This window comes from Tachyglossus aculeatus, unplaced genomic scaffold, assembly GCF_015852505.1.
Source record: "Tachyglossus aculeatus isolate mTacAcu1 unplaced genomic scaffold, mTacAcu1.pri scaffold_102_arrow_ctg1, whole genome shotgun sequence".
NCBI classification, from domain to species: Eukaryota; Metazoa; Chordata; class Mammalia; order Monotremata; family Tachyglossidae; genus Tachyglossus; species Tachyglossus aculeatus.
In genome coordinates this window covers 1,662,100-1,684,991 of record NW_024044843.1, presented here as the reverse complement: position 1 = coordinate 1,684,991, position 22,892 = coordinate 1,662,100, and the positions used below count along the sequence as shown (strand labels likewise).

At 47.4% G+C, this 22,892-nt stretch overlaps 1 protein-coding gene, 1 non-coding gene and 1 pseudogene across 2 annotated transcripts; 1 reads left to right on the top strand and 2 right to left on the bottom strand.

Annotated features, from left to right (window-relative positions):
* LOC119922477 overlaps window positions 1–871 on the bottom strand; it is a 24,729-nt pseudogene extending 23,858 nt beyond the window's left edge.
* On the top strand, window positions 870–22,892 carry LOC119922476 (olfactory receptor 14A16-like). Its single transcript, XM_038742280.1, has 7 exons — window positions 870–896; window positions 7,524–7,587; window positions 16,611–16,784; window positions 18,876–19,068; window positions 19,494–19,875; window positions 20,073–20,126; window positions 22,875–22,892. Exons 1-7 carry the CDS (start codon window positions 870–872, stop codon window positions 22,890–22,892), a joined length of 912 nt encoding a protein of 303 aa, XP_038598208.1.
* On the bottom strand, window positions 17,535–17,672 carry LOC119922486. The gene has a single exon (XR_005448651.1). It is a non-coding gene; the product is annotated as a small nucleolar RNA SNORA7 (small nucleolar RNA).

Below are 22,892 nucleotides of genomic sequence, written 5' to 3'. Positions count from 1 at the left end.
CCATACTTCACGCCGCTGCCCGGATTGTCTTTGTCCAGAAACGCTCTGAGCATGTTACTCCCCTCCTCAAAAATCTCCAGGGGCTACCAATCAACTTACGCATCAGGCAGAAACTCCTCACCCTCGGCTTCAAGGCTCTCCATCACCTCGCCCCCTCCTACCTCACCTCCCTTCTCTCCTTCTACAGCCCAGCCCGCACCCTTCACTCCTCTGCCGCTAATCTCCTCACAGTGCCTCGTTCTCGCCTGTCCCGCCGTCAACCCCCGGCCCACATCATCCCCCTGGCCTGGAATGCCCTCCCTCCCCACATCCGCCAAGCTAGCTCTCTTCCTCCATTCAAGGCCCTACTGAGAGCTCACCTCCTCCAGGAGGTCTTCCCAGACTGAGCCCCCTCTTTCCTCTCCCCCTCCTTCCCCTCTCCATCACCTCGCCTGATCTCCTTCTCTTCCCCACAGCACCTGTATGTATGTATATATGTTTGTACGTATTTATTACTCTATTTATTTATTTTACTTGTACATATCTATTCTATTTATTTTATTTTGTTAATATGTTTTGTTTTGTTCTCTGTCTCCCCCTTCTAGACTGTGAGCCCACTGTTGGGTAGGGACCGTCTCTATATGTTGCCAACTTGTACTTTCCAAGCGCTTAGTACAGTGCTCTGCACACAGTAAACGCTCAATAAATACTATTGATTGATTGATTGATTGTATACAGGGGTGTTGAGGTTCCGGTCAAGAGCAGTGATGATGATGATGATGAGGGGATTCCCCATTAGGGCCTCCAGGTAGACTAGCAGGAACAGCACGGCAGAGACCAGCTGCAGCTCCCGGATCTTATAAAACCCCGGGAGGAGGAATTCCCTTACCATGGTGACATTGACCATGGGCCAGAAGGTGCCTATGTTGACTAAGAGAGGGGAAATGTAGGCAGTTTTACCCAAAGGTTAGAGCACTGGGTTGGAAATCATGTTACCAGGTTCCAGCTCTGCGACTGGCTTGCTTTGTGCACTTAGAAAGGTTTAGTATTCTCTCCGTGTCTCTGTTTCCTCGTCTGTTAAATGGTGATCACGCAGATTGTGAGCCCTAGGTCAGGACTGTGACCTATCTAACAATAGTTATGATATTTACTCAGTGCTTACTGTGTGCAGAGCACTGTACTAAGTACTTGGGAGAGCTTTTTTAAAGCTAAAAAAACCCTCTCTTGACCCCACTGCCCCTTCTAGTTATCACCCTATCTCCCTCCTACCCTTCCTTTACAAACTCCTGGAACGAGTCGTCTACACTCGCTGCCTCGAATTCCTCAACTCTAACTCTCTTAGAACCCCTCCAACCTGGCTTCTGTTCCCGACACTCTAGGGAAACTGCCCTCTCAACGGTCACCAACGACCTCCTCCTTGACAAATCCAATGGCTCCTACTTCATCCTAATCCTCGTCGACCTCTTAGCTGCCTTCGACACTGTGGACCACCCCTTCTTCTTCACAGACTCTGTCCACTCTTGGTTCTCTTCATCTCTCTGGCCATTCATTCTCAGTCTCCTTTGCGGGTTCCTCCTCCCGCTCCCATCCCCTTAGTGTAGGAGTTCCTCAAGGGTCAGGTCTTGATCCCCTTCTGTTCTCTATCTAAACTCACTCCTTTGGGGAACTCATTCGCCCCCACAGCTTCAACTATCATCTCTACGCTGATGACACCCAAACCTACATCTCCACCCTTGCTCTCTCTCCCTCCCTCCAGGCTCGTATCTCCTCCTACCTTCAGGACATCTCCTTCTGGATGCCTGCCCGCCATCTAAAATTCAACATGTCCAAGACTGAAGTCCTTATCTTCCCTCCCAAACCCTGTCCTCTCCCTGACGTTCCCGTCGCTGTGGACAGCACTACCATCCTTCCCATCTCACAAGCCCGCTACCTTGGTGTCATCCTCGACTACGCTCTCTCGTTCACCCCTCACATCCAATCCGTCACCAAAACCTGCCCGTCTCACCTCCGCAACATCGCCAAGATCTGCCCTTTCCTCTCCATCCAAATCGCCACCTTGCTGGCTCAATTTCTCATCCTTTCCCGACTGGATTACTGCATCAGCCTCCTTTCTGATCTCCCATCCTCCTGTCTCTCCCTGCTTCAGTCTATACTTCCCTCTGCTGCCCGAATTATCTTTGTACCGAAACGCTCTGGGCATGTCACTACCTTCCTCAAAAATCTCCAGTGGTTACCTGTCAACCTTCAAATCAAGCCACACCTCCTCACTCTCGGCTTCAAGGCTCTCCATCACCTCGCCCCCTCCTACCTCAATCCCCTTCTCTCCTTCTACAGCCCAGCCCGCACCCTCTGCTCCTCTGCCACTAACCTCCTCACTGTGCCTTGTTTTCGCCTGTAACTAAAAGTGGTGGAGGCAGTATTAGAACCCAGGTCCTCTGACTTCCTGGCTCATACTCTTTCCTCTAGGTCACGCTGCATCTCTAATAATACAGATTCTAACTTATGATTACTCTAAATCCATAGTTTCTCTTGTCTTGCCTTATGCCGTCGAGTCATTTCCGACCCATTGCGACTCCACGGGCACATCTCTCCCAGAATGCCCTGCTCTCCATCTGCTGTCATTCTGGTAGTGTATACATAGATTTTTCTTGGTGAAGATACGGCAGTGGCTTACCATTGCCACCTTCCACGTAGTAAACTCGAGTCTCCGTCCTTGAATCTCTCCCATGCCACTGCTGCCCAACGCAGAGGAGTTTTGACTTGTAGCAGATTGCCTTCCACTCGCTAGCCACTGCCCAAACTAGGAATGGAATGGGTATGCCTATGCTTGACTCTCCATCCCGTAGCCAAGACAGGTAGAGTAGTGGAAGCTTTCCAGGTGTGACCCTGAGCGGGGGCATAGTCTCTCACCCATCCTGAAATACAGAAAGTCACAATGATCCTTGACAACTTGGGCATCCCTTGGTACTAAAATGGTCTGGCGACGTGATCTAGTCCCCTTTGGTAGGGAGCAGAAAAAAGAGGAGACTTTTTTAAGAATTCAGATTGCTTTCGGCTTTTGGCTTCAAGGCTCTCTATCATCTCACCCCCTCCTACCTCACCTACCTCTCTCCTTCTACAGCCCAGCCCGCACCCTCCGCTCCTCTGCTGCTAATCCCCTCAGCTTGCCTCGTTCTCGCCTGTCCCGCCATCGACCCCCGGCCCACGTCATCCCCCGGACCTGGAATGCCCTCCCTCTGCCCATCCGCCATGCTAGCTCTCTTCCTCCCTTCAAGGCCCTACTGAGAGCTCATCTCCTCCAGAAGGGCTTCCCAGACTGAGCCCCTTCCTTCCTCTCCCCCTCGTCCCCCTCTCCATCCCCCCGTCCTACCTCCTTCCCTTCCCCACAGCACTTGTATATATGTATATATGTTTGTACATATTTATTACTCTATTTATTTATTTATTTTGCTTGTACATTTCTATTCTATTTATTTTATTTTGTTAATATGTTTGGTTTTGTTCTATGTCTCCCCCTTCTAGACTGTGAGCCCACTGTTGGGTAGGGACTGTCTCTATATGTTGCCAACTTGTACTTCCCAAGCGCTTAATACAGTGCTCTGCACACAGTAAGCGCTCAATAAGTTCAATGGATTGATTGATTGATCCCAGAAGCCCACTTGGGAGGAGAACACAGCCTGTACAAGATTTTTGTGGGTGTCCAATCTTTTTTAAATGGTATTTGTTAAGTACTTACTGACTGCCGGGCAGTCTACTAAGTCCTGGGATAGATACAAGCTCATCAGGTTGGACAAAATCCCTATCCCAGATGGGGCTCACAGCCTAAACGGGAATGAGGAGGATTTAATCTCCATTTTACAAATGAGGGAGCTGAGGGGTAGAGAAGTTAGGGGACTTGCTCAAGGTCACACAGCAGACAAGTGGCAGAGCCTGCACTATCAGTCAATTGTATTTATTGAACAAGTACTATGTGCAGAGCACTGCTCTAAGCTCTTTAAGAGTACAATACAACAGAATTAGCAGACACATTCCCTGAACATAATGAGCTGACTCCAAGACCTGTGCTCTTCCCTCTAAGCCTTACTTCTTCTCCTATAAGGTTGTGAATCCTAGATTCACTGCAAAAAGAGAGACCAACTTCTTGTGCACTTTCAACAGGACAAATGATGAATGTTATTTGATGTCAAATGGCAGGCAAGCCTACCAAGAGCGAATGTATGGGTCACTGTCAGCAAAGTACACAGGCCTGGGAGTCAGGAGACCTGGGTTTTAATCCCAACTACACCACTTGCCTGCTGTGTGACCTTGGGCAAGTCACTTGAGGACTCTATGCCGTAGTTTTCTTATCTGCAAAATGGGGATTAAATACTTAATCTTGTGGGCAGGGAACTCTGTTATGTTATACCCTCCCAAGTGCTTACTGTAGTGCCTTGTACAAAGTAAGCGCTCAATAAACGATTGACTGATTGAAGTACCCTAACCTCTGTGTGGATAATATTTCCTACTTCTTCCTATTTCAGAGGGATATTTTGAGGATACAATGAGAAAATTTGTCATAAACAAAATCCCTGCTCAGCCAATTGTCTGATGTGTGATCTTAGGCAAGTCACTTTGCTTCTCTTTGTCTCAGTTCCCTCATCAGCAAAATGGGGATTCAGTATCTGTTCTTTCCCCTACTTAGACTGTCAGCCCCTCCTGAACAGGGACTGTGTCCAAAATGACATAGCTACCCCAGCTCTTAGTACAGTGGCACGCAGTAAGTGCTTAACAAATGTTTTTCTACTTTCTCCTCTTCTTCTTCCTCCTCCTCCTCCTCTACTTTCAATCAATCAATCAATCGTATTTACTGAGCGCTTACTGTGTGCAGAGCACTGTACTAAGCCCTTGGGAAGTACAAGTTAGCAACATATAGAGATGGTCCCTACACAACAGCGGGCTCACAGTCTAGAAGGGGGAGACAGACAACAAAATAAAACATATTAACAAAATAAAATAATTAGAATAAATATGTACAAATAAAATAAATAAATCAATAGAGTAATAAATAAGTACAAACATATACATAAATATACAGGTGCTGTGGGGAGGGGAAGGAGGTAAGAAGAGGGGCATGGGGAGGGAGAGGAGGGGGAGCGGAAGTAGGGGGCTCAGTCTGGGAAGGCCTCCTGGAGGAGGTGAGCTCACAGTAGTCCCTTGAAGGGAGGAAGAGAGATAGCTTGGCGGATGTGGGGAAGGAGGGCATTCCAGGCCAGGGGGATGATGCGGGCCGGGGGTCGACGGCGGAACAGGCGAGGACGACGCACGGTGAGGAGATTAGCGGCAGAGGAGTGGATGATGTGGGCTGGGCTGTAGAAGGAGAGGAGGGAGTTGAGGTAGGAGGGGGCAAGGTGATGGAGACCCTTGAAGCCGAGGGTGAGGAATTTCTGCCTGATGCGTAGGTTGATTGGTAGCCACTGGAGATTTTTGAGGAGGGGAGTAACATTTCCAGAACGTTTCTGGACAAAGGTAATCTGGGCAGCGGCGTGAAGTATGGATTGATGTGGGGAGAGACAGGACGATGGGAGATCAGAGAGGAGGCTGATACAGTAGTCCAGACGGGATAGGATTAGAGCTTGAACGAGCAGGGTAGCGGTTTGGGTGGAGAGGAAAGGGCGGATCTTGGCAATGTTGTGGAGTTGAGAAAGGCAGGTTTTGGTGACAGCTTGGATGTAAGGGGTAAACGAGAGAGCAGAGTCGAGGATGATAACAGGGCTGCGGGCTTGTGAGACGGGAAGGATGGTAGTGCCATCAACAGTGATGGGAAAGTCAGGGAGAGGGCAGGGTTTGGGAAGGAAGACAAGGAGTTCAGTCTTGGACATGTTGAGTTTTAGGTGGTGGGCAGACATCCAGATGGAGATGTCCTGAAGGCCGGAGGAGATGCGAGCCTGGAGGGAGGGAGAGAGAGCAGGGGCAGAGATGTAGATTTGGGTGTCATCAGCGTAGAGATTATAATTGAAGTCGTGAGAGCGAATGAGGTCACCAAGGGAGTGAATGTAGATCGAGAACAGAAGGGCACCAAGAGCTGAACTTTGAGGAACCCCTACAGAAAGGGGATGGGATGGGGAGGAGGAGTCTGCAAATGAGACTGAAAATGAACGACCGGAGAGATGAGGAGAACCAGGAGAGGGCGGAGTCTGTGAAGCCACAGTTGGATAGCGTGTTGAGGAGAAGGGGGTGGCCCACAGTGCCAAAGGCAGCTGAAAGGTCGAGGTCGATAGGGATAGAGTATGAACCGTTGGATTTGGCAAGCAAGAGGTCATTGGTTACCTTTGGGAGGGCACTTTCCGTGGAATGTAGGGGACGGAAGCCAGATTGGAGGGGGTCGAGAAGAGAGTTGGTGTTGAGGAATTCTAGGAAGCGCATGTAGAAGACTTGTTCAAGGAGTCTTCTTCTTCTTCTTCTTCTTCTTCTTCTTCTTCTTCTCCTCCTTCCTGCACCCTCCTCTCCTCTGCCGCTAACCTCCTCACTGTGCCTCGTTCTTTCCTGTCCTGCCGTCGACCCCTGGCCCACGTCCTTCCCCTGGCATGGAATGCCCTCCCTCCAAACATCCGCCAAGCTAGTTCCCTCCTTCCCTTCAAAGCCCTACTGAGAACTCACCTTCTCCAAGAGGCCTTCCCAGACTAAGCTCCCTTTTTCCTCTCCTCCTCCCCTTCTCCCCTGGCCCTACCTCCTTCCCCTCCCCACAGCACTTGTATATGTTTATAAAAAAATATTACTCTATTTTACTTGTACATATTTACTACTCTATTTTGTTAATGATGTGCATATAGCTATAATTCTATTTATTATTACGAGTTTGACACCTGTCTACTCATTTTGCTTTGTTGTCGGTCTCCCCCTTCTAGACTGTGAGCCCGTTGTTGGGTAGGGACCGTCTCTATATGTTGCCGACTTGAACTTCCTAAGTGCTTAGTACAGCGCTCTCTGCACATAGTAAGCGCTCAATAAATACGATTGAATAAATGAATGAATAAATGAATTTCTGGCACTGAAGGAAGACATAACTCCCTTAATGCTACTTGTATCATTACCCGTGATTCTCCTTTCGAAGTGGTTTTGACCTAGCCCACTCCATTTCTCATTTCCATGGCAGCTGGGCTCCTTGGGATTTCTTCCTGCCACCCCAATTCCTGGCTGATCCTTCTCCAATAACCTCCGAGCTATACAACTTCTGTAGCCATAGGAACCAAGGCAGCAGTGCACACTGTCGACCCCGTTTCCTTCTGATACAATTCACCTGCCTCTGTGTGCACAATACAGGAATCGCCTCACGGCATTAATAGCCAATATGTCTCTGGCCCCTTTTACAGGGGCTAACAGTAAATACAATAAATGCAATTGATTGAATGAATGAATGAATAAGCCCGCCATCGGCAGTTGTTGGAATGGTGACTATGAAAAACAGGGCTTTCCTTCCTCCCTATTGTTCTCTCCTGGAGATAGGAGAGCTTGGTGCTGATGTAGAGAGGGATGTTCCCCCTTGAACCCTTGATCATTTCCCATAGTGGGAAGAGAGCTGGCAACCAGAGCAGTTGAAGCCGATGATAGCTTGGTGCTGGATGCATTCAGGTGAGTCTTTCACTAAGCCTTCTATCCAACCTGTTCCCCCTAGACTGAAAGCCCATCTTCAGCAGGGAACCCATCTGCCCAGTCTGTTGTACTGGACTCTTCCAAGCGCTTAGTACAGTGTTCTGCCCAAACCAGGTGCTCTATAAGTAACATTGATTGAATGATTGATTAATATATGTCTCCCTGCTAGTCTGTGAGCTCCCTGTGACCTGGGAAGGTGTCTACCAGCTCTGTTGTGTTTACTCTCCCAAGTGCTTAGTACAGTGCTCTTCACTTAGTAAGTGCTCAATAAATCATTATTATAGGCAGAGGGCCTGGGTTCTAATTCCATCTCCGCCATTTGTCTGTGGTGGTACCTTGAACAAGTCACTGAATTTCTCAGTGCCTCAGGTCTCTCATCTAAAAATTGGAGATACAATACCTGTTCTCCCTCCTTCTTAGACTGTGAGTCCCAAGTAGGACCTGATTATTTTATATCTACCCCAGCGCTCTATACAGTGCTTGGTACAAAGTAAACGCTGAACAAATGCCACAATTAGTGTTATTAATAATGAATACCATTTATGGATTGGGGTAGACTCAAGATTCGTTCAGTAATTCGATCATATTTTTTGAGTGCTTATTGTGTGCAGTGCACTGTATTTACTTCTTGGGAAAGTACACTGAAGAAATAAAGAGGAAAATCCATGCTTACAGCAACCTCACAGTTTGGGATGGGGGGAGACGGACATCAGTACAAATAAATAGAAATCAGTATAAATAAACAAAATTACAGATATATACATAAGTGCTGTGGGGCTAAGAAAGGGCGGAAGAGCAAAGAGAGCAAGTCAGGGTGCGCCCTCAGTGGGGCTTTAAAGGTGGGGAGAGTAATTGTCGGATTTGAGAAGGGAGAGCATTCCAGGCCAGAGGTAGGATGTGGGCCAGGGGTCGGTGGTGAGACAGGCAAGAATGAGACACAGTGAGAAGGTTAGCACCAGAGGAACAAAGTGAGCAGGCTGGGTGCTCTGCTGGTATCTCTGGTATCTCGGCTCCTTATTCCCCCTTAAAAGGTCCACCCGACTCCAGCACATAATAGTTTGTATCTACTCTCTGTGACATCATTATCTGCCTATTTTATTATTTCCATAGCATGTTAATTGTTAGCTACTCTCTGTGATGCCATCGCCTACTTATATCATTGCTACTGTTTTATTGCTTCTGCATCTCAATTGTTAACCTCCCGCTGTGCTGTCATTTGCCCTGTTGACCTCACCATGAACTATCAATTCCCTTGACCCCAACTGCCATTCCGATTCCTCACCTTCCCCTTCCCCTCTCCCACCCAGCTTTTTCCCTCCCTCTCCCCCACACCACCTCTCCCCCTCACCCCCTACCCAGGATCCCTCTGTACCAGTGCCAATCCTCAGCTCCTCCCTCCCAGCACTCTCCCTCCCCTTCTCCCCGCCCCCACCTCATCCCAGTTCTCCTTTCCCATCGCCACCTCTCTTCCCACTCTCCCCGCCTAGGCCCCCGCCAACTCATCCCAATCCAAACCCTCCCCACCCCTCGCACCTTTCCCCCTCCCTCCTCTCCCTCCACAGCTGCTGCCAAGTGTGGCCTCTGGAACCCCCGCTCTGTTATCAGTAAACTCCCTTTCATCCTGGACCTATTCCTTTCTAGGTCTCTACTCTTCCTCGCCTTAACTGAAACATGGTTGACTCCGGACGACACGATCTCTTCTGCTGCTCTCTCCAGTGGAGGCCTCTTCTTCTCCCACTCCCGCAGACTCACCGGAAAAGGAGGAGGTGTTGGTTTCCTTCTTGCCTCCCAATGTCGCTTTCACACTATCCCTCCTACCCCTTCCCTTTCCTTCCCTTCCTTTGAAGCCAGCATTATTCCCCTATACCACCCCCTACAGATTGTTGTAGCCGTCATCTACCGCACCACTGGCCCCACCTCCAACTTCTTTAACGATTTTGACCCCTTCCGTACCTTCCTTCTCTCCTTTTCCATACCCAATCTGATCCTCGTAGGCTTCAACATTCACATGGATATCCCTGGTGACTCCTCTGCCGCCCGCCTTCTATCTCTCCTGGACGCTGCCAACCTCTTGCTCCACCCCACCTCGCCCACTCACCAACTTGGTCACACCCTCGACTTCATCATCTCCTACCGCTTCACTGTGTCCACCCTCACCAACTCTGAAATCCCTCTCTCTGATCATAATCTTAGCACCTGCCTCCTCACTCACACTCCTTTCATCTGTAAATCCATATTACTCCCTCACAGAGATCTCCGCTCTCTTGACCATCTTTCTCAGGGCCTCACATCCCACCTCGCCTCCCTTTCCTCTCTACCCAATCTTGATGATCAGATTACTACTCTCAATTCTACCCTTTCTACTCTGCTAGACTCTCTCGCTCCCCTTTCCCTTCGCTGCTTTCGTACCACTAACCCATAGCCCTGGATCACTGCCACTGTCCACCTCCTTCGCTCTTATGCTCGAGCTGCTGAACGCTGCTGGCGAAAGTCTAAACACCATGTCAACCTCGTTCACTTCACGTTTATCCTTTCCTGCTTTAACTCAGCCCTCTCCTCTGCCAGATAAAACTATTTCTCCTCCCTTATTGACACCCATGCCCATTATCCCCGTCAGCTCTTCCGTACATTCAACTCCCTTCTCAGGCCCCCGGTTCTTCCCCCTCCTACTTCCCTCACCCCCAACGATCTGGCCTCCTACTTCATTAATAAAGTTAAATCCATCAGGTCTGAGCACCCCAAAGTCACCCCCACCTTTCCAGCCCCTCGGCTTTCAACGCTCTCCGCTACTCTCCCATCCTTCCCAGCAGTACCCTCAGAGGAGCTCTCCTCCCTCCTCTCAAGAGCTACTCCGGCCACCTGTGCTTCTGATCCCATTCCCTCTCATCTTATGAAATCTCTCCCTCAGTCCCTTCTCGCCTCCTTAACTTCCATCTTCAACCGCTCACTCTCCACTGGTTCCTTCCCCTTGGCCTTCAAACATGCCCAGGTCTCTCCTATCTTAAAAAACCCCTCTCTTGACCCCACCTCCCCTTCTAGTTATCGCCCTATCTCCCTCCTACCATTCCTTTCCAAACTCCTTGAACGAGTCGTCTACACGCGCTGCCTCGAATTCCTCAACGCCAACTCTCTCTTTGACCCCCTCCAATCTGGCTTCTGTCCCCTACATTCCACGGAAACTGCCCTCTCAAAGGTTTCCAATGACCTCCTGCTTGCCAAATCCAACGGCCCCTATTCTATCCTAATCCTCCTCGACCTCTCAGTTGCCTTCAACACTGGACCACCCCCTTCTCCTCAACACGCTATCCAACATTGGCTTCACGGTCTCCATCCTCTCCTGGTTCTCCTCTTATCTCTCCGGCCGTTCATTCAAAGTCTCTTTTGCAGGCTCCTCCTCCCCCTCCCATCACCTTACTGTACGGGTTCCTCAAGGTTCAGTTCTTGGGCCCCTTCTGTTCTAGACCTACACTCACTCCCTTTGTGACCTCATTCGCTCCCACGGCATCAACTATCATCTCTACACTGATGACACCCAAATTTACATCTCTGGTCCTGCTCTCTCTCCCTCCCTCCAGGCTCGCATCTCCTCCTGCCTTCAGGACATCTCCATCTGGATGTCTGCCTGCCACGTAGAACGCAACTTGTCCAAGACTGAACTCCTTGTCTTCCCTTCCAAACCCTGCCCTCTCCGTGACTTTCCCATCACTGTTGACGGCACTATCATCCTTCCCATCTCACAAGCCCGCAAGCTTCGTGTCATCCTCGACTCTGCTCTCTCGTTCACCCCTCACATCCTAGCTGTCACCAAAACTTGCCGGTCTCACCTCCGCAACATTTCCAAGATCTGCCCTTTCCACTCCATCCAAACTGCTACCCTGCTCGTTGAATCTCTCATCCTATCCCGTCTGGATTACTGTATCAGCCTCCTCTCCGATCTCCCATCGTCCTGTCTCTCCTCACTTCAATCCATACGTCATGCCGCTGCCCGGATTGCCTTTTTCGAGAAATGCTCTGGGCATGTTACTCCCCTCCTCAAAAATCTCCAGTGGCTACCAATCAACCTACGCATCAGGCAAAAACTTCTCACCCTCGGCTTCAAGGCTCTCCATCACCTCGTCCCCTCCTCCTCACCTCCCTTCTCTTCTTCAGCAGCCCAGCTCTCACCGTCCACTCCTCTACCACTAATCTCCTCACCGTGCCTCGTTCTCGCCTGTCCCGCCGTTGACCCCCGGCCCACGTATTCCCCCTGCCTGGAATTCCTTCCCTCCCCACATCCTCCAAGCTAGCTCTCTTCCTACCTTCAAGGCCCTACTGAGAGCTCACCTCCTCCAGGAGGCCTTCCCAGACTGAGCCCCCTACTTCCGCTCCCCCTCCTCCCCCTCCCCATACCCCTCTCCTTACCTCCTTCCCCTCTCCACAGCACCTGTGTATTTATGTATATGTTTGTACTTATTTATTACTCTATTTATTTATTTATGTTATTTGTACATATTTATTCTAATTATTTTATTTTGTTAATATGTTTTATTTTGTTGTCTGTCTCCCCCTTCTAGACTGTGAGTCCGCTGTTGTGTAGGGACCACCTCTATATGTTGCCAACGTGTACTTCCCAAGCGCTTAGTACAGTGTTGTGCACACAGTAAGCGCTCAATAAATACGATTGAATGAATGGATGGTAGACAGAGAGAAGTGAGGTGAGGTAGGAGAGGGCAAGGTGATGGAGAGCGTTAAAGCCAATATTGAGGAGATTTCATTTGATGTGGAGGTGGATAGGCAATTACTGGAGATTTTTGAGAAGGGGTGTGAGATGTCCTGAACTTTTCTGTAGCATGATAATCCAGGCAGAGGAGTGAAATATTGACTGGAGTGGTGAGAGGAAAGAGGTTGGGAGGTCAACAAGTAAGTTAATGCGGTAATCTAGGAGGGTTAGAATGAGTGATTGTACGAGTTTGGATGAAGAGGAAAGGTCGGATTTTAGCAATGTTGTTAAAGTAATACTGACAGGATTTGATGACAGATTGGATATGTTGAATGAGAGCGTGGAGTGAAGGTTAGCATCAAGGGTACAGGCTTGTGAGACAGGAAGAATGGTGGTGCCATCAACAGCGATGGGAAAGTCTGGGACCTCACCTCCCTTCTCTCCTTCTACGGCCCAGCCCGCACCCTCCGCTCCTCTGCTGCTAATCTCCTCACCGTGCCTCGTTCTCGCCTGTCCTGCAGGCGACCCCCCGCCCACGTCATCCCCCTGGCCTGGAATCCCCTCCCTCGGCACATCCGTCAAGCTATCTCTCTTCCTCCCTTCAAAGCCCTACTGAGAGCTCACCTCCTCCAGGAGGCCTTCCCAGACTGAGCCCCCTCCTTCCTCTCCCCCTCTTCCCCCTCCCTATGCCCCCGCCTTACCACCTTCCCCTCCCCACAACACCTGTGTAAATGTATATATGTTTGTACATATTTATTACTCTACTATAAATATGCTCTATTTTATTTGTACATATTTATTCTATTTATTTTATTTTGTTAATATGTTTTGTTTTGTTCTCTGTCTCCCCCTTCTAGACTGTGAGCCCACTTTTGGGTAGGGACCGTCTCTATATGTTGCCAACTTGTACTTTCCAAGCGCTTAGTACAGTGCTCTGCACACAGTAAGCGCTCAATAAATACGATTGAATGAATGAATGAATGGGAGAGGTAAAGGTTTGGATGGGAAGATAAGAAGTTCTGTTTTGGACACGTTACGTTTGAAATGATAGGGGGACATCCAAGTAGAGATGTCTTGAAGGCAGGAGGAGAACCGAGCCTGGAGAGAGGGAGAGAGATCAGGGGAGGAAATGCAAATTTGGGTATCACCCGCCTAGAGATGGTAGTTGAAGCCGTGGGAAAGAATGAGTTCTCCAAGGGAATGGGTGTAGATGGAGAATGGAAGGGGACTGAATCATCTTCACCCCGAATGATCTGGCCACCTACGTCATCAGGAAAATTAACACCATCTGGTTTGAACTCCCCAAAATCACCCCTTTTCCCCCGACTCCTCTCGACCCGCTCTTCTACTTTCCAATCCTTCCTTGTGTATCTTCAGAGGAGATCTCCTCCCTCTTCTCAAGTGCCACGCCCTCCACATGCGCATCAGACCCCATTCTTTTCCACTTTATAAAAACTCTCACCACTTCCCTCCTCCCCTCCTTAACTTCTATCATTAACTGCTCACTCTTCTATGGCTTTTTCCACTCTGCTTTCAAACATTCCCACGTCTCCCCCATCCTAAGAAAAACCCTCCCTTGACCTCACAGTCCCCTCCATTTATTGCCCCATCTCCCTCCTATCCTTCTTTAAAAACTCTTGGAGGGAGTCGTATACACACACTGCCTAGAATTCCTCTCCTTTAACTTTCTCCTGAACCCCCTCTAATCTGGCTTCCGTTCCCTCTACTCAACTGAAACCGCCCTCTCAAAGGTCATCGATGACCTCCTTCTTTCCAAATCCAACGGCTGCTACTCCATCCTAATCCTCCTCGACCTCTCAGTTGCCTTTGACACTGTCGACCATCCCCTACTCCTCAACATACTGAGCACCTCCTCCCCCCCCACCCCCCCGCCCTACCTTCTTCCCCTCCCCACAACACCTCTATATATGTTTGTACAGATTTATTACTCTATTTATTTTACTTGTGCATATTTACTATTCTATTTATTTTACTTTGTTAATATGTGTTGTTTTGTTGTCTGTCTCCCAATTCTAGACTGTGAGCCCGCTGTTGGGTAGGGACCGTCTCTATATGTTGTCAACTTGTACTTCCCAAGAGCTTAGTACAGTGCTCTGCACACAGTAAGCGCCCAATAAATTCAATTGAATGAATGAATGAATGAATGAATGAATGAATGAATGAACGAACATGTTATCCAATTGTGGGTTCACTGACCCCATCCTATCCGGGTTCTGTTCTTATCTCTCTGGCCGTTCATTCTTTCTCTCCTTTGCTGGCTCCTCCTCCTCCCCCCTATCCTCTAACTGTAGGGGTTCCTCAAGGGTCAGCTCTTGGTGCCCCTCTATTCTCCATCTACACTTACTCCACTGGTGAACTCTTTCGCTCCCACGGTTTCAACTATCATCTCTACATGGATAATCATCTCTAGATGGATGATGCCTAAATCTATATCTCCTCCCCTGTTCTCTCTCCCTCCCTCCAGGCTCGCATCTGCTCCTGCCTTCAGGACACCTCTACTTTGATGTCCTTCTGCCACCTAAACCTCAACATGTCCAACATAGAGCTCCTTATATTCCCTCCTACACCCTGTCCTCTCCCTGACTTTCCTGTCACTGTGGACGGCACTACCTTCCTTCCTGTCTCACAAGTCCACAGCCTTGGTGTAATCCTTGACTTCAAACTCTCATTCACCCCACATATCCATTCTGTCATCAAGCCTGTATGTCTCATCTTCACAACATTGCCAAGTTCTGCCCTTTCCTCTCCTTCCAAACCGCTACCGCGTTAATACAATCACTCATCCTATCCTGACTGGATTACTGCATCAGCCTTCTTTCTGACTTCCCAACCTCCTGTCTCTCCCCACTTCAGTGTATACTTCACTCTGCTGCCCGGATTATCTTTCTACAGAAACGTTCTGGTCATGTCAACCCCCTCCTCAAAAATCTCCAGTGGTTGCCTATCAACCTCCGTATCAAGGAAAAACTCCTCACTATTGGCTTCAAAGCTCTCCATCACCTTGTCGACTCCTACCTCACCTCCCTTCCCTCCTTCTACGTCCCAGCTCATACATTCCGCTCGTCTGGTGCTAACCTTCTCACTGTACCTTGTTCTTGCCTGTCTGCCATCGACCCCTGTCCCACGTCCTACCTCTGGCCTGGAACGCCCTCCCTCCTCAAATCCACCAATCACACTTCCCCCCTTCAAAGCCCTACTGAAGGCTCACGTCCACCAAGAGGCCTTCCTAGACGAAGCCCCCTTTTTCCAACTCCCCCTCCCCTTCCCATCACCCCGACTCGCTCTCTTTGCTCTACCCCTCCACCCCACAACACTTGAGCACATATGTACATATCTATAATTCTATTTATTTATAATGATCCTATTTATTGATGCCTGTTTAATTGTTTTGATGTCTGTCTCTCCCTTTTTAGACTGTAATCCTACTGTGGGCAGGGATTGTCTCTCTTTATTGCTGAACTGTACTTTCCAAGCACTTGGTACAGTGCTCTGCACGAGGTAAGGGCTCAATAAATACAATTGAATGAATAAATGAATGGAATTTGCTCCACTGGTGCCAACCTACTCATCTATCTCATCGCTGATCTCTCACCCACATCCTGCCTCTGGCCTGGAACGCCCATCCACTTCATATCCGACAGACGATCACTCTCCCCAACTTCAAAGCCTTATTAAAACTACATCTTCTCCAAAAGGTCTTCCCCAACTAAGCCCTCCTGTCCTTTCCACACACTCTCTTCTACGCCACCCTTGCACTTTGATTTTCTCCCTTTATTCACCCCTACGTTAGCCCCACAGGGCGTACAGCAATATCTGTAATTGTTTTATACTATTGTTTTTCTCCCTCACTAAACTCTAAGCTCATTGTGGACTGGGACAAATTCTACCAACTTTGTTATATTGTAATGATTGCTTGAGAGATGTAAATTAAATATTACAAATTATTTGTGTATATTAATGTGTTTCTCCTCTAGACTGTAAACTCACTGGGGGAAGGGAACATGTCCACCAGCTCTGAAGTACTGTACTTTCTCAAGTGCTTAGTACGTGACCTGCAAACAGTAAGCACTCAGTTTGATTGCTTGATTGATTGGTTGATGGCATATGCTCTGTGGCTTCTATCATGTACCACATTTCAGGACCTTTTATCTTTGATTTACGTCTTAATATTTGATTTTTGGTACCACACAAAACTCATATACATACACAATACATAACTAGTATTGGTTCACTTTCTTTCCTACTTCCTCTCGAAAACTGCTAGTGAATCACACACCCTAAGAGATAACCAACATCACCAAAGTGATGGAATTCCTGGTCCTGGGGTTCTCAGAGGTCTGGGAGCTGCGGCCGGTCCATGACACGCTGTTCCTCCCGATCTACCTGGCGTCCCGGATGGGGAATCTCCTCATCACCATTCTCGACTATTCTCGAGGATATGCCTCCACACCCAAGTGTACTTCTTCCTCAGGCACCTGTCCATCCCCTACCTCTGCCTCCTCTCCAAAAGGAATCATTTCCTCTCCTTCCACTGCTTTGGCATTGCACCTCTGCATTTGGTATCCCTTTTCTAAAGGTTTCTTTAAGATACTAATAGGCAAGAAGCAGGTAGCCTCCAGAACACTGTTTCACATCAGTGTTAATACTAGACTCTTCCCCTATTTGTAAGTTGCTTGTGGGCAGGGAACACATCATTTGCTTTTGTTGAACTTTACTGCTTTAGTAATGTGAATTGCGAGTAGCAATGTGTATTACAAGTACGTGAGTTTTTTTTTTCATGGTATTTAAGTGCTTACTATGTGTCAGTCACTGGACTCAGTGGTGGCATAGATAGAAGCTAATCAGGTTAGACACAGTCCATGTCAAACTTGGGGATTGCAGTCTTAATCCCTATTTTACAGATGAGGTAACTGAGGCCCAGAGAAATTAAATGACTTGCTCAAGGTCATGCAGCAAAATGGCAGAGTCAAGATTGTCTTTTCCTGTCTTATGCTGTTGAGTGGCCTCTGACCCATAAAGACTCCATAGACACATCTCTCCCAGAACTCCCCATTCTCCATCTGCAATCGTTCTATGAGTGTATTCATATAGTTTTCTTTTAAAAAATATGGAAGTGGTTTACCACTGTCTTCAGTAATGCAGTAAACTTCAGTCTCCACCCTCGACTCTCGCTCATGCCACTGCAGCCCAGCACAGATGAGTTTTGACTTGTAGCAGATTGCCTTTCACTCGCTAGCCACTGTCCAAACTAGGAATGTAATGGGTAGGCCTCTGCTTGACTCTCCCTCCTATAGCTGAGACTTGTAGAATATTGGAAACTCTCCAGGTATAATCCTGAGAGGGGGATCCAATATTAGAGCTGAATAAAGATAATTACTACTATGAAAACACAGTGCGGTCTCATGGAAAGAGCATGGGGTTGGCAGTGAGAGGATCTGGCTTCTAATCCTGGTTCTGCCACTAGTCTTCTGGGTTATTTTGGGTAGGTCACTTAATTTCTCTGTGTTTCAGTTCTCTCATCTGCAAAATGGGGATACAATACTTGTTCTCTCTCCTACTTGGACTGTGAACTCCACGTGGGAACTGATTATCTTGCATCTATCCTAGGGTATAGTACAGAGCTTGGCACATAGTAAGTGCTTAACGAATATCATTATGATTATTACTGCTGCTACTACTACTACTATCTTCTATCACTGCTTGTTACCACCTTGAACGCAGGCACCAACGATGGTAAAATTTCTCTACGAGTGCTTGTTTAACTGAAAAGGACAATGTAAAATCCACAGTCCACGCTGTATGCAGAAAAAGACATTCCCTGAATGTGTTGTCATGTTTAGTGCTTGCAGTAACTTTGCTGTTATCTCATTTGCTTCCTTGTCTCTCATGGCTTACAAAGTTTTGGTTTGAAGGGAGCAGCTCCTTTCTTGATTGCAAGATTCTGTTCTGTTGTATCTTCAGTAGGAGACACCCAGTTTTCAGTTGGGATGCAATATAGTCTGAAGCTTGGTTTTGCCGTGTCCTTAAAAACATTTCTTCTGCCCTCCCTGTTCTCAGTTTCTCAATTTTAACTCTCCACCTGACAACTCTTTTTATATTCTGCTATTGTCCATTCTCCATATATCTTCCATCTACTGTAGCTGTTTTAAGATGAACAGAACTTTGATGCTCAGAGACTTCTTTTAAATAGCTTTTGAGAAGCAATGAGGTCTGGGAGCATGGAAAAGAGCCTGGGCCTGGGAGTCAGAGGACCTGGGTTCTAATCCTGGCTAAACCACTTGTTTGCTTTGTAACCTTGGGCAAATAACTTCACTTTTCTGTGCCTTAGTTTCCTCAACTGTAAAATGGGTGTTCAACACCTGTTCTTCCTCCTACTTGGACTGTGAGCACGACGTGGGACACGGACTTTATCCGACCTGATTAATTTGTATATTCCCTAGTGTTTAGAGCAGCAATTGCCTACCAAATACCACAAAAAATAAATCTGCCACTAGGAACACTTGATGCTCAAGAGTTGATCCACACTTCTGCTTTTCTTTCTCAACAGCGAGAGATTCAGATCACCAAGAAATGAGCAATCACATGATGGTGATGGAATTCCTCCTCCTGGGTTTCTCAGAGGTCTGGGAGATGTGCCTGGTCCACTATGTGCTTTTCCTCCTGTTCTACTTTGTGGCCCTGGCGGGAAATCTCCTCATCATCGCCGTCATAGCCCATGAATGGCGCCTCCACACCCTCATGTACTTCTTCCTCAGGAACCTGTCCATCCTTAATCTCTTCATCATCTTACTCACCATCTAAAAGTTACATCTTTTAGACTGTGAGCCCACTGTTGGGTAGGGACTGTCTATATATGTTGCCAACTTGTACTTCCCAAGCGCTTAGTACAGTGCTCTGCACACAGTAAGCGCTCAATAAATATGATTGATGATGACCATCCCCAAATCCATCATCAACCTGTTGACTGACACGAAGTACACAAAGTCCATCTTTTTCTTAGACTGCCTCTTTCTGGTCTTCCTTTTGCTTTTCTCTTTACCTGCACTGCTGTTCGTCCTCACAGCGATGTCCTTTGCTATGTGGCCATCTGTCACCTCCTGTTCTATGATGTCATCATGGACTGAGGGGCCTGTGGGAAGATGGCCCCTGCATCATGACTCTTCAGGAGCCTGACGACGGTGATACATACAGCCGGCACCTTCTCTCCCTCCTTCTGTGGGTCCAATTACATCCATCAGTTCTTCTGTGGCATTCCTCAATTGCCCCTCATATACTGCTCTCAAGAAACCTTCGGAGAGGTTGTGCCCATCATCAAGGGTATTGTTCTGGACTTCTGGTGCTTTCTAGTCACTGGCGTTTCTTATATCTTCATCTTCACTGTCATCTTGAAGATTTCAACTGTAGAATGTCGATCCAAAACCTTTGCCACCTGTCTGCCCAACCTTGCCATCATAATCCTTTTTTTCTTTGGATTTTTCTCCTACTTCAAGTCGCCATCTGATTTTGCCTCCATGCTAGACCTGCTGGTGTCCTTGTACTACATGGTGGTGCCCCCCACCCTGAACCCCCTTATCTACAGCCTGAGGAACAGGGACATGAAGGTGGCGTTGGAGAGGCTTATATGGGGGAAAATTAACACCCATTCAGGGCCATCTGCACAGAAATATCAGCATCTTTGCACAGTTATTGAAGATGGCTCAGCTTCAGAATAATGGTCTGAATCCATTGGCTCCTCGGAATGCAGGAGGGACTCCACATCTCCCTCCAGGCTCTGGTGTCTCTGGACGTCTTCCTCCTGGTGATCTGCTCCACCTCAATAATAATTATGGAATTTGTTAAACTCTGACTATATGTTAAACACAGTTCTAAGCACCGGTTGTAGATACAAGATAAGCAGGTCCTCATATAGGGCTCACAGTCTAAGTAGGAGGGAAAACAAATTTGTTTAAGGTATTTGCTTAGCTCTTATGTGTAAAACACTGTTCTAAGCTCTGGGATAGATACAAGTCAGTTAGGTTGGATACAGTCCCTGTCCTGCATGGGGCTCATTTTCCTGAAGAGGGAATTGAGGCACAGAGAAGTGAAGGGACTTGTCCTAGGCCACACAACAGGTAAGTGGAATAACCAGGATTAGAACGCAGATCCTCTGACTCCTAGGTCCATGCTTGTTCCACTAGGCCAAGCCACAACGTAATCTGTGCCTCAGTTACCTTACCTTAAAATGGAGATTAAGACTGTGAGTCCCATGTGGGACATGGAAAGTGTCCAATCTGATTATTTTGTTTCTGCCCCAATGCTTAATACAGTGCCAAGCACACAGTAAGTGCTTAACAAAGACCAGTAAATTTAAAAAGCAGTTGACATTGGGCAAGGCACTTAACTTAGCTTCAGCTTCCTCGTCTCTAAAATGGAAATTAAATCTGTGAGCTCCATAAGGGACACGGACTCCGTCCAACCTGATTATCTTGTATCTACCCTAGCACTCAGTAGGCAACTCTGAAACGAGAGTAGATCCAGAATGAGTGTACAATGGGAAAATTAGCTCCATGAGGTACAGGGACTATGTCCAACCTAATTGACTTATATCTACCCCAGCGCCTTGAACAGTGCTTGAAACATAATAAGCACTTAACAAATATCATTTAAAGAATTTAAGGGACAGAGACTGTGCCTGATCTGATGATAAGGACCATCTATCCAAGTGGTTAGTACAGTGTTTGGCACATAGTATTTAGCAAATACCACGTAAGAAGCAGTGTAGCTTAGTGGCAGAGCACGGGCTTGGGAGTCAGTAATCATGGGTTCTAATCCCAACTCCACCACTTGTCTGCTCTGTGACCTTGGGCAAGTCATTTCAATTCTCTTTGCCTCATTTACCTCATCTGTAAAATAGGGATTAAGATTGTGAGCCCCACGTGGGACACCAGATTATCTCATATTTATCCCAGTAATTAGAACAGTGCTTGGCACATCGTAAGCACTTAACAATAACCATCATTATTATTACTAATGAACAGTTGTTGAGCGTGCATTGAGGTGACCAAGGACCCTGTTGACATCATTCAGGTCAATTTGCTTACTGTATCTCAATCTCATCTATTTCACCGCCAACCCCTTGCTCATGTCCTGCCTCTGGACTGGAAGGCCCGCCCTCTTCATAGTCAACAGACAATAATTTTTCCCGTTCTCAAAGCGTTATTAAAAGTACATCTCCTCCAAGAGGTCTTACCCGATTGAGTCCTTTTTTAATAGTACTAATAATATTTATTAAGCACTTACTGTGTGCAGAGCACTACAGTGAAACATGGGAGATAATACACAGATGGGAATTAGATAAAGTTCCTGTCCCTGAGGAGAGGGAAGGAGGTGTCCCAATAATGAAGTATGTGATGGTTGCTTCAGATGACCAACTCTTGTCCCCAACACCCTCTCCCTTCTGCATCACCCAATCACTTGAATCTGTACCCTTTAAGCACTTGTTATTCACCCCACCCTCAGCCTCACACACTTATGCACATTTCAGTAATTTATTCATTTCTATTAATGTCTGTATCCCCCTCGACTATAAGCTCATTGTGGGCAGGGAATTTGTCTGCCAACTCTGTTGTATTGTACTCTCCCAAGTGCTTAATACAGGGCTCTGCACACAGTAAGAGCTCAATAAATACAAGTGACTGATTGACTGATTGATTGATTCAGGAATCTTGGTAGCAGCTCCTGAGGGCCATTTTGGGAGATGCACAGTGCTGCAAAGAGAGAGCGCTTTCTTCCCTGTAGAGTGTAAGCTTGTTGTGGGCCAGGAATGTGTCCACCAATTCTTCTGTTGTACAATTCTGTTGTACACTCCCAAGTGCTTAGTACAGTCTTCTACATACGTAAGCACTCGATAAATATGATAGATTAATTGATTCCCTTTGGAGCAAGGGACACAGAATTCCACTTTCCTGGGAGAGTTTCTGGAGGGTCTAGCTATGTGGGAAAGAGGAGCATGGAGTAAGAGGGAGAACAAAAATTGAATCCCCATTTTACATATGAGATACCTGAGGCACAGAGAAGTGAAGTGACTTCCCCAAGGTCACACAGCAAGCAATTAAGAAGAGCCTCTGATCCTTTCCATTTAGCCATGTTGCTTCTCTAGTCCACACAGCATTCTAATCTGTGGGGAAGAAAAGGGGTGAGATCAGAAGTATTCATAAGTGAAATAATGATAGTAAATATAATTATTGTATTTGTTAAGTACTTATTATGTGCCAGATACTACATCAAGCATTGAGGGGGAGACAAACAAATCGTCCCTGTTTGTCCCTGAAACACACAGTCCCTGTTTCATGTGGGGCTCACAGTCTCAATCCTCATTTTACAGATGGGTTACTTGAAGCTCAGAAAAGCTAAGTGACTAGCCCAAGGTCACACAGCAGACAAGTGGTGGAGCTGTGATTAGAGCCCATGACTTTCTGGCTCCCAGGCCAATGCTCTATCCACTACTCCATGCTGTAGAAATCACATCATTTTTCCATGTCTAAAACCCATATCCTGGCCCTTGAAGCTTGTAAAGGACTCATAG